General features: G+C 37.8%; 1 protein-coding gene across 2 annotated transcripts; it reads left to right on the top strand.

The window, feature by feature from the left end:
* The first annotated feature begins 8,196 nt into the window (after window positions 1-8,196).
* LOC135073200 (N-acetylglucosamine-6-phosphate deacetylase) lies at window positions 8,197-14,227 on the top strand. Of its 2 annotated transcripts, XR_010257594.1 has the most exons (7): window positions 8,197-8,504; window positions 8,886-9,160; window positions 10,041-10,259; window positions 10,513-10,648; window positions 11,125-11,301; window positions 11,934-12,178; window positions 14,043-14,227. XR_010257594.1 is itself a non-coding variant. In XM_063967289.1 (6 exons), the coding sequence occupies exons 1-6, from the start codon at window positions 8,300-8,302 to the stop codon at window positions 12,125-12,127; spliced, it is 1,206 nt and encodes a 401-aa protein (XP_063823359.1). In that variant the 5' UTR covers window positions 8,197-8,299; the 3' UTR covers window positions 12,128-12,182. The 2 variants fall into 2 exon arrangements, 1 of the variants encoding a protein (XP_063823359.1); XM_063967289.1 differs by lacking the exon at window positions 14,043-14,227 and having other exon boundaries at window positions 11,934-12,182.
* Window positions 14,228-15,089: the final 862 nt, after the last annotated feature.

The following is a 15,089-nucleotide window of genomic DNA, read 5'->3' on the forward strand; positions in this document are numbered from 1 at the left end:
GTAAGTATTTAATATGCGTTTTATTGTAAGGTAAAACGCTTCTATTATTATCACTTACAAGTTTTGTATGCTTTCGCCTTGAAAAAGACCGGAAGTGTTCAGGAAACCGTGGCCAGTGTAGAGTTGTGAAAGTTTATGGGTTGCTGGTTTTCTAGGAATAGCTTATGAAGCATCACTGCTACCGACTTATTTTTAAAAAAATCCAGCAATCTAACAGAAATAAAAATACGTGATTTTCATTCATTTTTTTAAATATTTCTAATGAATCGCCATTATAAATATTTTTAAAAATGCCCTCATTTAGAAAGTATGGGCTACCTATTTTAGAGCTCACCATTTGGCGCCACTGTAAAATAAGGTCCTGCTACGAGAGAGACGTCGGAAGTGAAGACGGTAAACCTGTGTGTCTCCAGCTTCTTCAAAAACCTGGAGAAATTTTAAGTAAGTATGCTATATTTTAAACCTTAATCACAGTCATCAAACGTTTCAGTTATTGATTTGGAGCCACTACAACTTCATAACTTTAACTTGTTTTTTGTGCTCACCAATTTTCAAAGCTTTAGCTTTACAAACCACGATCACAAAACCATAAAGTTAGTCCCTATTCCTTCGGAAAGATACATTATCTACAGGGTGGAAACGATAAGTGATCTCACTCAATTATTTCTAAACCATACAAGATATCGAAAAACTGGTTCCTGATCCTGAAAGTGCTTTACGAGCTCTTTCAAACGGCACTAATAACAGGTTACAGAATAAACTGGATCTATCCGAAAATTCAATGTTTCCGGCTTCCATACATTTGGTACAGCCTCATAATATTAAAAACTACAGAAGGTATCGTAAAACTGGTTACTGATCCTAAAAGTGCTTCACGAGCTCTATCCAACGGTATCAATATTAAGTTACAGAATAAACTGGATCTATCCAAAAATCCAATGTTTCCATCCCCCATACATTTAGTACTACCACAGTCATGGCACTCATCTCTTGATACTTGATACAACACTTTATAGCAAGTAAAGCCTAAAACTAATTTTTTCCTTAAATAATTTTAAATAAAAATGCAATTTACGAGTTTTTTTTTAGGTTCATTATTTAATTTTAAAAAATTACACTTAATATTGTGTGGTTGGCATACATTTAGTATGGAAGCTGGAAACATTGAATTTTCAGATACTTCCAGTTTATTCTGTAACCTGTTATTGGTACCGTTTGAAAGAGTTCGTAAAGCACTTTTAGGGTCAGTAAGGGGCCGTCCATATATTACGTCATTCTAAATTAGGGGGGGGGGGGGGGTTGGTCTGCGGATGACGGTAAATGATAGATAGGGGGGGGGGGGGGGGGGGTTTCGAAATTGACGTCATTCTTATTTATTTATTTATAGTTTATTGTTCACCTACAAAAAGATTATTTCTAAAAAGAAATTTCTTCCAGCACACCTAATAAGTGAGACTGCAAATGTGAGAGGCGGCTAAGGCGCGTACAATACTAAAAAAAACTCATAATAAACATACATAATGCAACATAGATGTACACAAATACAGTAATAACTACAGATAAAATACTCTAACAATAATATTACATACAGTGGCGGCGTAGCAGGGGTTGGCACCCGGGGCGATCACCCCCCCCCCCCCCCCCCCCCCGTCACAAGTCCTATGGCACCCCCTGGTACCCCCCCAGGATTTTTGGGGTTTCCTACCGATCCAAAGACAACCGCACCCCCCACCCCCCCCGTATCATGACATAGACCGCAGATTTGCCATGCAGATGTGCCAGGGAGTACTAATCTGCGCGAGTGTCACCCCCTGATGCTTGGCACCCGGGGCGGACAGCCCCCACCGCCCCCCCCTTCCGCCGCTACTGATTACATATGATACTAGCTGCCCGCCCCGGCTTCGCCCGTGGTACTTACATGTATTATACATAATAAACCTTCCTTAAGAATCACTCTATCTATTAAAAAAAAAAAAAAAGGTGATTCTACAAGTGATTTAATTTTGTCAAACTGGTAATGACGTCAATTTTGGGAGAAGGGGGGGGGGGTCACTAAGAAATGACGCTAGGATGATTGTAGGGGGGGGGGGTCTAAAATCTGAAAAAATCGATGACGTAATTTATGGACGGCCCCTAACCAGTTTTTCGATATCTTGTATGGTTTAGAAATTATCGAGTGAGATCACTTATCGTTTCCACCCTGTATAAGTGCGAGCTGGAGTAGAGCGCTGAAGTCGGTAGGAGGACTATTTTATTACAACTTATTTTGCACCCATGGCGCCACTTTACAGTAGGGTAACCACCAATGGTGCCAACAGTATAATATAAAAAGGAAGAAACTTTTGGTGGACCGTATAAAAATTGTGACAGTCGTTAAAATAAAACTATCAAAATGACAGTGACAGTACTGACAGATCTCTCCGTCATCTCCGTGTAAAAAATAGCGACGTTTTACCTGAAAATAAAACGTTTATTAAACATACTTACCTTATTCGAAGCCTTTATAATGAGAGTAGTGTCTGTCTTTTCCTGTTTGAGTACTAGTTTTGACGTATAATCTGCCCACGTGACTTCCGCTCCGGTCCCCCCACCGCCTAAGCACGCCTCAATTAACGACACTAGCGCCACCAACGGTAGCTCGAAACTAGGTTTCGATATTCTCGCCATTGTGTTTTATGACACCAGGTAGATTTAAAAAGTAGGCTTCGAATAAGGTAAGTATGTTTAATAAACGTTTTATTTTCAGGTAAAACGTCGCTATTAAACAGTACTGTACCGTTATTCGAAGCCTTTATAATGAGAGACGTGTCTATTATCTCCTGGTGGCGCTGTGTAATCGCCAATGTGATCAATTTAAGAATAAGACATTGATCAGTGAGAAATGTTATGAATTAGTTAGAACTTTAGCTTATCTGTCTACTGAGTGGTATTGTACTGTGTGTAGGTACATTATAATATTTTACAGAACGCAACCTGCATCTGCATCTCCGTAAATTCACGTCTAATGCATCGTTTATTAACAACTATGTAATAATGAACTATCGGTTACTTTACGTCATGTAAAAGGCGCAAAAGCTACGTCCACCCTCACTCACAGTATCAGACCGTTGGATGAATTTAATAAGCTTCGGTAGGAGTGAATAATTATTAGGTATGGATAAGAATATTCACTGGTACAGTTAAGGTCGCTTGCCGATAGCGGGCGTTTGATGATCTCCAACATTTCCCACATTTAGGTATCAGCTCAGATTTTAATATTTATAAACCTTTACAGGACCGTAGCCTAGGTGGACGGTGTAATGAATTAGGTGACAATAGCTAGCCGGCTATGTATAGGTACGATACTTTTGTATTGCCTGAGTATTCCGCGTTATCGCTGTTCGCTAGGGATAGCGAAGTTTGAGTCGGAATTGATAAAATTTATAATAATACAGACTTTCCTAGTACAAACTTAGTAAACTTTGCGGTTTACAAACGTCGGTGCTGTGGTAAGACTGTGCGACCATTATCTTTAGGGCTAACAGTGATAACTTGTCAGCTAGATCAGCTTATTGACGGTTAGTCAACCAGCTTAATTCAGAGCAATCTTAATATGTAATTATGTATTATTGTAATTACAATATGATAATAATGTTATAGGGCTGAACAAGAGTTTGTTTGCATCAACACAAAAACTATCTTTGTGTTGGAGTCCTTTAACCACGAATTCTATGTATAAAATCATAATAACATCATTCTACCACCAATAGTAGCGGAGCATCAATAAGAATGTTGCGAAAGCGGGAAAAGTTATGCAAACGAAGTCGCAAGCACAGCTAGAATTAAATGATAGTTTCGTAGCCGATCTAAACCTTATCAGGTTTCATCAAGGCCCTTAGGGTGGGCATCGGATTTAATTTCGAATGATTTATTTTCATCACCCTGAATGCCGTTGGACGATCGCTCATTTGCACGATGTAATAATATTTATGTAAAAATATTTATGTAATGATGTTTGTGTAACACCAAGTTTTATATCATCGCCAATGTCACTCATGATTCATTGAAGTGTACATACCTAAGTTGTCAGTAGGTAGGTAAGTACTAATTTTTGTGACAATAGTCAGCAGAGACAAATTACTTTATTGACCTAGCGAGTCGGGTAGGTATTAGAATATTTCACGAGGCTGTTGTACTTAAAACAAGTTAACTCGTAAACAGTTGTGTGTGCCACAACATTTTGCTTGTGACTACCTTCGTTACAGTATAATAATTGATGGATTTAAATCACATCAAATACGAATTTTGTAAATTGTACTATGTAGGTAGGCGAAGGACTTTCGGCCCCAAGCAAAGAGCTTAATAGTGCGGCACATTATCCAAAATTAATTCCAACCATGTTTATGTACTTCTGTGTGACCCTAAGGTCACAGTGATAATTGGAAAATTCAGAGTTAAATTACTTTCTTGGACTGAAGGTTTTGATTTATTCCCTTTAACTCCTCGTAAAAGTCGTTCATATTCATACGACAATTTTTATTGAACCACAGAGGTGCACAAAAGGTCGAATTAACAATATGACATGGTGTCATATGACATTAATAATAAATTATATTTATTTACTTAAATTAAGTAGACAAGACGTAGTCATTGACACTATAATAGGGCACACGGAAAGTTCAGTTAAGAGACTGAAGACTTGTGTGACTTTTGGTATGCAATCTTTTCTCCAACGAATGTAATGGCTTGTATAAATGAGAAAATAACAAATTGTAGTATGTAAACCTACGCGGTTTAATATATATTTAGTAAGTACGGTTTACTAAAGTCACTGTTTTCGTTGTACAGTGAAATTCAATTGCGAAATGCGTTACCATGCAGCGTGCCCAATTTGTTTTAAGCTCAGATAAGCTTTATACTTTTGGTTATTGTGGATCATAAGTATTTGGTATTGGGTGCCATGAGCGCCTCAAGTTGGCGGTTAAAATGCTCTTTGCCTCACGCAAATCATGAATTGTAGTGTTATAACATGAGAAGAGCCAATGCTTTAGGATTTGTAACGTTACGTGACTTGATCTGTATGTTTTTGGTAACCGAGACTCGGTTATGCCATTTTGTATTTATGGAGTTCACCTTTTACTGTTACTAGTTTGTAAGACTGTTATTATTTTGTTTATTTATTTTATGTAGGTAAGGACCGACTTCATTGTGTTTATTATCCAGACTTGTGTGCTTTTATTACAATAGGGGCATGGGTTATATCTGACCCCGAAGCAAGGATGGGTCCTGAGTTACCCCAGAATGAAGTCGTCCAATAGGTAAGGGCGCGAATGTCGCGACTCTTTCTGTGCGAATCAATTGCCGTCAGAACATTTGCATGAGTCTGTCGGTGTACTATAGGTATGTATAGCAGACAAATACTTATTTTAGTATTCAGTACTTTGTGGTACCCGCCCAGCGTCTATGAATGTATACCTTATTTAAAAGACTATCAGGTCAATAGTTGTAACTTTACTATGCAGAGGCTGCATAAAGGCTTAAGTTTATTTAATTTCTCCAGGCGTTAACTGTTCGGTACCAAAAATTCAGGGCGCATAGCTGCGGCCCCGATTAATTAACATCCTTCAAGATTCTGACGGTTTAGGGCGATGCCCTTGTATCATCTCGGCAGTAATGAAATAAGCCAAACTGACACGAATCGAGTAATTTTTGCGTAATCTCATGATCTCTGTCTCCACCTTTTACCCATGGCAGGTCTTAAATAGCTTACTTTTGTCATGAAATAAAGCATTTTAATTAGGGTTCCATAACCCTTGAAAATTATGAGGATTTGGGGCGATGCCCTTATGTCCTCCCGGCAACATTACTTTAATTTTGCCGTGCTAAATAGAATTTCAGACCCTTTTATAGTTATGCGGATTTAGGGCGAAGCCCTCATGTCTACTCGGCAACTTTACTTATTTTCGTTTGCCGTGGAATAAGGCGTTTGGGTTCTATAACTCTTCAAAAATTATGAGGATTTAGGACGATGCCCTCATGTCTTTGAACCGCAAATACAAACGAGCGAGGTTGCTTGGCTCGAAATGTAATGATTTGAGTCCGATTCTCCTTGGGTAATCTCCTATCCCAGAGGGATGAGGGATAACATGAGAGTTTAGAGCGATGCCCTAAGATCTCTCGACGTAAATAAAAATGAGCGAGGTTGCTCGGCTCGAAATGTAGTGATTTGAGTCCGGTTCTCTTTGGGTAATCTCCTATCCCAGTGGGATGAGGGATAACATGAGGGTTTAGAGCGATGCCCTAAGACCTCTCGACGTAAATAAAAATGAGCGAGGTTGCTCGGCTCGAAATGTAATGATTTGAGTCCGGTTCTCTTTGGGTAATCTCCTATCCCAGTGGGATGAGGGATAACATGAGAGTTTAGAGCGATGCCCTAAAACCTCTCGACCTCTCGACGTAAATAAAAATGAGCGAGGTTGCTCGGCTCGAAATGTAATGATTTGAGTCCGATTCTCTTTGGGTAATCTCCTATCCCAGTGGGATGAGGGATAACAAGAGGGTTTGGACCAATGCCTTACTAAGACCTCTCGACGTAAATAAAAATGAGCGGCGTTGCCTGGCTCAATATGAGACTCCTTGAGTGTTTGAGTTTTCTCCTATCCCGGTGGGATGAGGGAGAAAAGGTTCTGGCTCCTGGTTTTTCCCTGTTTGCTCCAAGAGAACTTACCCTCGCTACAGGATTATGCTGCTGCGTTTTGGTTACACTGCCATCTAGCTTGCCGAGTAGCCAGTTTGAGTTTTCCACTGTAGGTATTTAGCATAAGGCGAAATCTCAGATCGATCTGCGGAGCAGAGTTTCGATCGTATTGCTGCCGAAAAATTTTCCAGACGCCGCTAGCATCAAATAAACTGCGTATCAGGCTGAATAGACGATGTTCATCCTTCACCGTTTATTACACAGACTCACTGTTTATCTACACAGTAACAGCATAGCGTTTTCCTGAAATCATAGTTTAAGAAAACCACAAAGGTATTATTATACCTACGTACCGTATCCTAATAGGACAAACTGCACACTTCACTCTTGGGTTATAAGCCATGCGTTAGACTTCCATAATGGCGGTAGAATAGGTACGTCGGTACGCTACCCTACCTAGTGGAAGTTTTCATACTTTCCCCGGATGCATATTGATAAAGGTAGTTTACCGTTTATTTATTTTGTTGATTTATAAATCAACACAATCCGTCCGATGGAATTCGTATGTCTGAAATGGTATTGGTAAGTTGGTACTTACAGCTTATTGTAGCAAGCAATCACATCTTGCGACTATCACATTACACCACACCATCCTTTGATTTGACCTCTACGCCAACTCTTGCTCCTCTTCTGCACGTGGACATAATATTTCCTCTTTCCTTTTGAAAATAAAGACATCTAACGGAAAACCCTTAGGAACAAACACAGCTAAAAAGGAGTGTTATACCGTTAGGAATGAACATTGCTAAAAAGGAATATTAGTTTTAAAACACATCTAACGAAAACCGTTAGGCACAAACATTGCTAAAAAGGAATGTTAGTTTTAAAACACATCTAACGGAACACGCCGTCAGGTACGAACATTGCTAAGAAGAAAAGTTAGCTTAAAACATATCTAACGAAAAACCGTTAGAAACAAACATTGCTAAAAAGTAATGTTACTTTTAAAACACGTCTAACGGAATACCGTAAGGTACAAGTATTACTAGAGAAGAAAGATAATTATTTAAAATTACACTGAGTTAGATTGAATGCAATCTACCCCCGAACGGTAACACCGTTGTAAAAATAAATTACACTGCGAAATAAGTAACCACAGTAATTTTTATAAGTTTTCAGCCAGTACATAATAATTTAGAAGTACTTACATTATGATGGTAATATTTTACCTGAATCACGTCACGACTAGTACCTGTGAGATGGGTCGCGAACTAGCGGAGCTAATTCTACGACCGTCTCGAACGGGAACTAAAACACCAATGACGAGAATATCGAAACCTAGTTTCGAGCTACCGTTGGTGGCGCTAGTGTCGTTAATTGAGGCGTGCTTAGGCGGTGGGGGGACCGGAGCGGAAGTCACGTGGGCAGATTATACGTCAAAACTAGTACTCAAACAGGAAAAGACAGACACTACTCTCATTATAAAGGCTTCGAATAACGGTACAGTACTGTTTAATACGAACTGTGAGCGACGAAACTTTTAGTTTTAAATTTAATTTTACTTGGTGACTTGTACTGTGCTGTTTTTACTTTTCTACAGTTTCATTTTTTCAGCAAGTCAATATGAAACCTAAATCAGTCCTCACCCGGTTTCACAATTGTTACATATTGCGTGATAATAAAATAATTAAAGAAGATCTGTGGATACGCGATGGTAAAATTGAAAATCCAGAACAAGTTTTTTATGTGGAACAGCTCGAAGCAGACGTAACTGTAAATTGTGACAATGTACTGATTGCACCAGGGTTCATTGACATCCAAATAAATGGTATGCACTTTCGTTTGCATTTGTACAAAAATACTTGTTACAAAGTTTTAAAACTTATTCCAATTTATTTTAATAGTAAATGTTAGGGTCTTTATTAAACAACAATAAATGGGAAAACACAACTTTACTTAATTAAAACTTATTTAATAAATATGAGTATGTTTTGAATAGAAATTAAATAAATATTTTTAAATATTTTTATAAATTATTTAAAAATAATGGCCCTTGTTGTCTATTTTATAATATTTTTCATTTTATCAAGTTTAATATGAAAATAAAACATTATCCTTGCCTTTATTTCCAACAGTAGAAACTTCTTAATCAATTTTAATTAATTTCTTCATAAAACATGACATTATTTATTTATTATTATTTTTTTAGGTGGTTGGGGTATTGACTTCTCATACGACTGCAAAAATGTAGAAAATGGTGTCAGTAAAGTGGCAAAAGAGCTCCTGGCTCATGGTGTGACTTCATTCTGTCCTACCATGGTGACGTCAGACACAGAAAAGTATAATAAAATCTTGCCCAAGATCACCAAAGCCCAAGGCGGTAAGGATGGTGCTACAGTACTGGGGGTACACCTTGAAGGTCCATTTATCAGCCTAGAAAAAAAAGGAGCCCATATGGATGACTACATCAGAACCCCAGAAAAGGTAACATAACTCATCAACATCATCATTTCAGCTACAGGACATCCACTGCTGGACATTGGCCTCCCCCAATGACTTCCACATTACACGGTTGGTAGCGGCCTGCATCCAGCGCCTTCCTGCTACCTTTATCAGATTGTCGATCCACCTTGTGGGTGGAAGTCCCACACTGCGATTTCTGGTACATGGCCTCCACTTCAGAACCTTACATGTAACTATTCTAGTATAATAATACTGAGACCAACTCATAAGGAAAATATCTTAGTTATTAACAATGATATGTCAATGAAAAGCTTAATATTCAATTTAGCTTAACAGGTAAACAAAAAATTATTAAGTTTAGTTTTAGAGAGTCACATTCACATTTTCACATTTTGTAATACAAATGGGTCAAAACATTTATTTGTGAATTATTTAGGTGAATTAAAAAAAACCGATGGCTTTTGTGTGAACAACTACATTATTTTAAATCATTATCACAAAATAAACAACTGATTGAACTCTGTTGCAATATATCTGAGACACTTTTATCAATAACCCACTTTTAATTCAATGAAAACATCAGTGCGGTTACTGAACTTGTTATCAACTGCTTACAACAACTGTATTGCTTTATCAAATATTTGTGTTGTACTACTTTGATTGAGGTATCATATTATTATAGATATTTACTATAATGAATACAGAAACTGTTAACAATATGCACTTGAAAATGCTTTATTGAATTTTTATTTTATTAATTAACAAAGTTGTGGAATATTTTCAGAATCCAATATTGCAACTTACAAAAGATCTTGCAAACTTATACAGGGTTGCTAATTTCTTAAAAAATATGTAAAATTATAAATGTAATCAGAGACATAAATTATATCACTTTTTTCAGGGATTAGAGTCAATCCGTGAAGTTTACGGATCTTTGGATAATGTTATCATGGTCACGTTAGCCCCAGAACTGCCTGGAGCAACTGAGGCTATAAAAGGCTTGACCGGCCTCGGCATCAAGGTAGCGTTAGGTCATTCCACTGCCAGTCTAGCACAAGGTGAAGAAGCAGTGAAGAACGGTGCTAATTTGATCACTCATTTGTTCAATGCAATGTTACCTGTAAGTATGATTATTAAGTTGCTTAATTTTTTTTAAACTATGTTTTTCAATATAATTCTGTTAGTGTAGGATGTAGGTACCTATTATGTTTGACTCATAAAAATGTTGATCACAATATTATACTATCCATCACAATATGTGTTTCATACTTTAACTCACTTTTCAATTTGTACTAAATTTTCGTCTTTGGGGTTTAACATTTATAAAATGAATATAAGTTGTTGGCTTCAAAATTATACCTTCATAATTTCAGTTCCACCATCGTGACCCTGGCCTAGTAGGACTGCTAGCTTCAACGACAGAGAAACAAGTGTACTACGGTATCATAGCTGACGGCATTCACACGCATCCTGCGGCCCTTAGAATAGCATGCAGAACGAATCCTGAAGGTAAATAAGTGTGTTAATCAAAAGTAGAGTAGCTAATTAATTTTGTAGAATTCATTTTGATGGCATAGCGCTATCTATGCACAGGAACGAGGACCTGTATTGTATAAAAAAGTTAACACATTAGGGCGCCTTCAAATTAGAGGCGTACGCAGTGCCACTAACCGTAACAAATGCGATGTGCATGGCGCTTCTAGAATTGTATGAAAACTAGTAGTGGCGCCACTGCAACGCTTTCTCACGCCCCTAATTTGAAAACGCCAATAAACCTTCGAAAGATTCTTAAATACCCAGATCCTTAGATTAAATCTAAGCCCAGATCTGAAGACAATTTTCATATTATTATGGGCAGCAGAGTGAATCCTACGTGATAAGCCTCCAAAACTATTGACAAATGAAGCCACGCCTAGGTACTTTCAATTTTTTTTAATTCTTTTATTTTATGGTCGATCCTAATTGGTAACTTCACCTTCACAAAGGTCTGGTGCTGGTAAGCGACGCAGTAGCAGCTCAAGGCTTAGCAGACGGCAACTACCGGATCGGGCCGCAAGCCGTTACAGTGGAAGGCGGCCGGGCGTACGTGACGGGCACCAAGACTCTTTGCGGGAGCACCAGTGGACTCGACGAATGCGTGATTATCTTCAAACAGTCTATAGGTATGGATAAATTAAATTATATTCGCTCATAGTAGCCTACTTTAAGTACTATCGGATCGGGTCGCAAGCCAAGGTTCAAGGCAGCCGGGCCTATGTGACGAGCATCAAAACTCAGCGGCAGCACCAGTAGACTCGACGAATGTGTGATCAGTGAGTCTATAGGTATGAGAATAAACTATTGAAACTAGCAATTCGATTCTCTTCCTAGTAAATTGCGCCAAGCAGGTCTATTAAGAAGCAATTTTTTTTTTACTTCTAAGTATTTGGATTTTATATTTTTTCCTGAATTGGACTGTTTGACTTTTAAAACCATTTAATTGTGGGAGTCTACACAAAACTTTCCATCTGCCCGGTTGCCTGGTCCTTTAAGAGGAAAAATTTCAGGTAAATTGAGAGATAATGAAGATGTTCCACCATTCATCCACGAAGACGCGCCCCACCATTTATCCGCTAATGTTTGAGTGTTATCGGTACACGCTAAATTATCCATGAAGTGCGCGCACACTACAATAATGACGCTCGGATTGCTCGGATCAAACTCCCCGCGCTTACCTCGACCAAAAATTGGTGGGGCGCGTCTTCGTCGATGAAACGATATATTTTATAACCTAACGACGGTCTTTTACTTTCAGATTGTACCTTGGAATATGCGTTAGAAGCTGCTTCCTTACATCCAGCAAGAGCTCTAGGTATTGATGACCGAAAAGGCAAACTAGACTTTGGTTATGACGCGGACTTTGTCATCTTACACCCCAAATCTTTGAAGGTTCTCTCCACTTGGATCGCGGGGGAATGTGTTTTTGAACGACCAGATTCAGAACAATGATTGCAGGTAAATATATAATATGATGTACCAGACTATGAAAATGTATTTTATTTATAGTATAAGATCCCGCTATACAACGACCTTCACCGAGATGCTTATTTGATGAAACATATTTTATATTCAATTTAACATGTCAATAATTATATTGCTTAAGGGTTGCCTAATAAATTTCAGTCCAGGATATGATTAATTAATCATTAAAAAAAGTTTTATTTTTAAATATTTCATCGGTTTGACTATTAAACAAACTCCATACCAATCGAAAGTATGAAGCCCATAGAATATGCAAACGTTAGGTTGCCTATTCTTTTCCAGTCATAACTCTCGGGTTGCCAGGTATAAACAGGTAAATTGATAGAGCATTTTGCACCGGTCTGATAATTTAATCAAATTTAAATGAAAATAAAGATTATTTCATTATGAACACGGTGGTATAGGGTTGCCTGCGAAAAATCAGTCCTGAATGACGGTTGTCGAATTTTGTAAAGTGAAATTAAAACTGAAAGGTGACATTTTTCGAGTAGTTGGCAACATTTGGGAAAGACGAGTTGTATGAGGCGTTTGTGTGTCTTGTCAATAGGTGTCGCTTGGGTGAAGAAATTTCTCCAGTGTTGCCATGCTTTGGGAGATTTGGTCCAAAAATGTCGAAAGTGGAAATAACGACTTCCGGTCAAAAATTTGGATGACGCCTCCTGCAAAAGGGTCGTACAAATGACATTTGACCATTTTCATCTCGATCACCTGGCAACACTGGCAGCTACGGGGAAAAGTATTTTTTTTCGACATGGGTGTCTTTAAAGCTAAGGACGCGTACGGACAGAAGGAGATATGGCAGAAAAAATCCAAAAATGGGGTTTGGTCGGTTATACGACCCAAATTATGGGAAAAATCCGAAAATTCAGAAAATCAAGATGGCGACCGAGTGAACGGCCATTTTGTAAAAAGTTTCAGATTTCTGATTTTTCAAATGCATGTTTTGGGCAGTTGGCAACATTTAAGAAAGTCGAGTTGTATAGAGCGATTACGTAGTTTGCTGAGGAGTATCGTTTGGAAAAACAACATTTTCCAGTGTTGCCATACTTATTGCATTTTTCGCTTAATCTAGACCATTTTCCGCGCCGAAACCCATTTTTACTTTTTTTCTAACTTAAACCAATCCCGTGAAACAATTCCTTAAAACCACCCAAGTCCCAAAATTTTGTGGCCCCGTAACTGCCAGTGTTGCCAGGTGATCGAGATGAAAATGGTCAAATGTCATTTGTACGACCCTTTTGCAGGAGGCGTCATCCAAATTTTTGACCGGAAGTCGTTATTTTCACTTTCGACATTTTTGGACCAAATCTCCCAAAGCATGGCAACACTGGAGAAATTTCTTCACCCAAGCGACACCTCTTGACAAGACACACAAACGCCTCATACAACTCGTCTTTCCCAAATGTTGCCAACTACTCGAAAAATGTCACCTTTCAGTTTTAATTTCACTTTACAAAATTCGACAACCGTCATTCAGGACTGATTTTTCGCAGGCAACCCTATACCACCGTGTTCATAATGAAATAATCTTTATTTTCATTTAAATTTGATTAAATTATCAGACCGGTGCAAAATGCTCTATCAATTTACCTGTTTATACCTGGCAACCCGAGAGTTATGACTGGAAAAGAATAGGCAACCTAACGTTTGCATATTCTATGGGCTTCATACTTTCGATTGGTATGGAGTTTGTTTAATAGTCAAACCGATGAAATATTTAAAAATAAAACTTTTTTTAATGATTAATTAATCATATCCTGGACTGAAATTTATTAGGCAACCCTTAAGCAATATAATTATTGACATGTTAAATTGAATATAAAATATGTTTCATCAAATAAGCATCTCGATGAAGGTCGTTGTATAGCGGGATCTTAGACTATTACAGTTAGTGTACATGTTAAATAACTTTTCGGTCATTGAACTTCACAACTGAAGGGTTGTAGGAGGTATCTACACTATATGCTTTATAATTTTATGCATTTTGACATAATTTATACAAATTAATTGTGATATTATGTATGTAAATAAAATGTGTCTATAAAATAAAACGTTATATTCAAAGTTTTCTGCGATTATCTTTTTCGTTTAACCATAGTTATCATTAACCATACCTATAAACCATTAGATATCCATCTGTAACCATAGGCACACATAACACAATGATGTTGTAATATTATAAGTAGTACCTAGGACTCCAGGTAGAGCCGCCTCCCCATTATAAGCTCCAATTGGCGGTAAAGGGGATTGTCAACGGGGAATAGTGGAATAAGCCAGGTACTCTAGGTCCTATCTGTATGATCTAGGCATAGGTACCTAGTTCTTATCTGAATGGGTTTCTACAAAAGTGGGAGGGTCGATAAGTGACGTAACAGAGCTGTCACGGTATACACGTGCATCTAAGTGATCTAAGGCTGAGTGTCCACGTCTGAAGTCAAATCGCGGTTGACGTATAACAAAAACGCGCACCCTTCCTACAGGAACCTACTCCTGTTATGCGCTATGCCTGTACCTCATGCAATTATGACATAAATGCTACTCTCGAGTACCTATGTATTCTACTATGAGCCCACAACATTTTGAGTTTACTATCTAAAACCTACAGACCTGCTTTTTAAATTCATGTGCATGTGGATTGAGTGATCCTTGCTTCAATCTTAACAAAAATCGAGGAAGTTTTACTTAAAATATGTTAAAACATTGCGATGAAGTTTAAAAATTTGTTAAACCTAAGATAAAAATGTTATGGCCAATAAATAGGAGCACTCATACCGCACGCTTTAAGAAAACGTCAACATGTTTATTTCAGAAAATAAAGCCTTTCCACTTCTTTTTATAGTATTGAAAAATTGTTAAGAATATGTTAAAACTATTAACAAATTCATAAATTCCTTGCACGTCCCGTTCCAAAGTTATGACGATTATTTAG

Source organism: Ostrinia nubilalis, chromosome 7 (genome assembly GCF_963855985.1).
Source record: "Ostrinia nubilalis chromosome 7, ilOstNubi1.1, whole genome shotgun sequence".
In the NCBI taxonomy this organism is placed as follows: Eukaryota; Metazoa; Arthropoda; class Insecta; order Lepidoptera; family Crambidae; genus Ostrinia; species Ostrinia nubilalis.

Excerpts from the sequence above, each read along its gene's own strand:
- LOC135073200 (XM_063967289.1), top strand. The coding sequence starts at position 8,300 with ATGAAACCTAAATCAGTCCTCACCCGGTTTCACAATTGTTACATATTG. Across the intron at positions 8,505-8,885 it reads CATTGACATCCAAATAAATG|GTGGTTGGGGTATTGACTTC; the intron begins GTATGCACTTTC and ends TTATTTTTTTAG. Across the intron at positions 11,302-11,933 it reads TATCTTCAAACAGTCTATAG|ATTGTACCTTGGAATATGCG; the intron begins GTATGGATAAAT and ends TTTTACTTTCAG.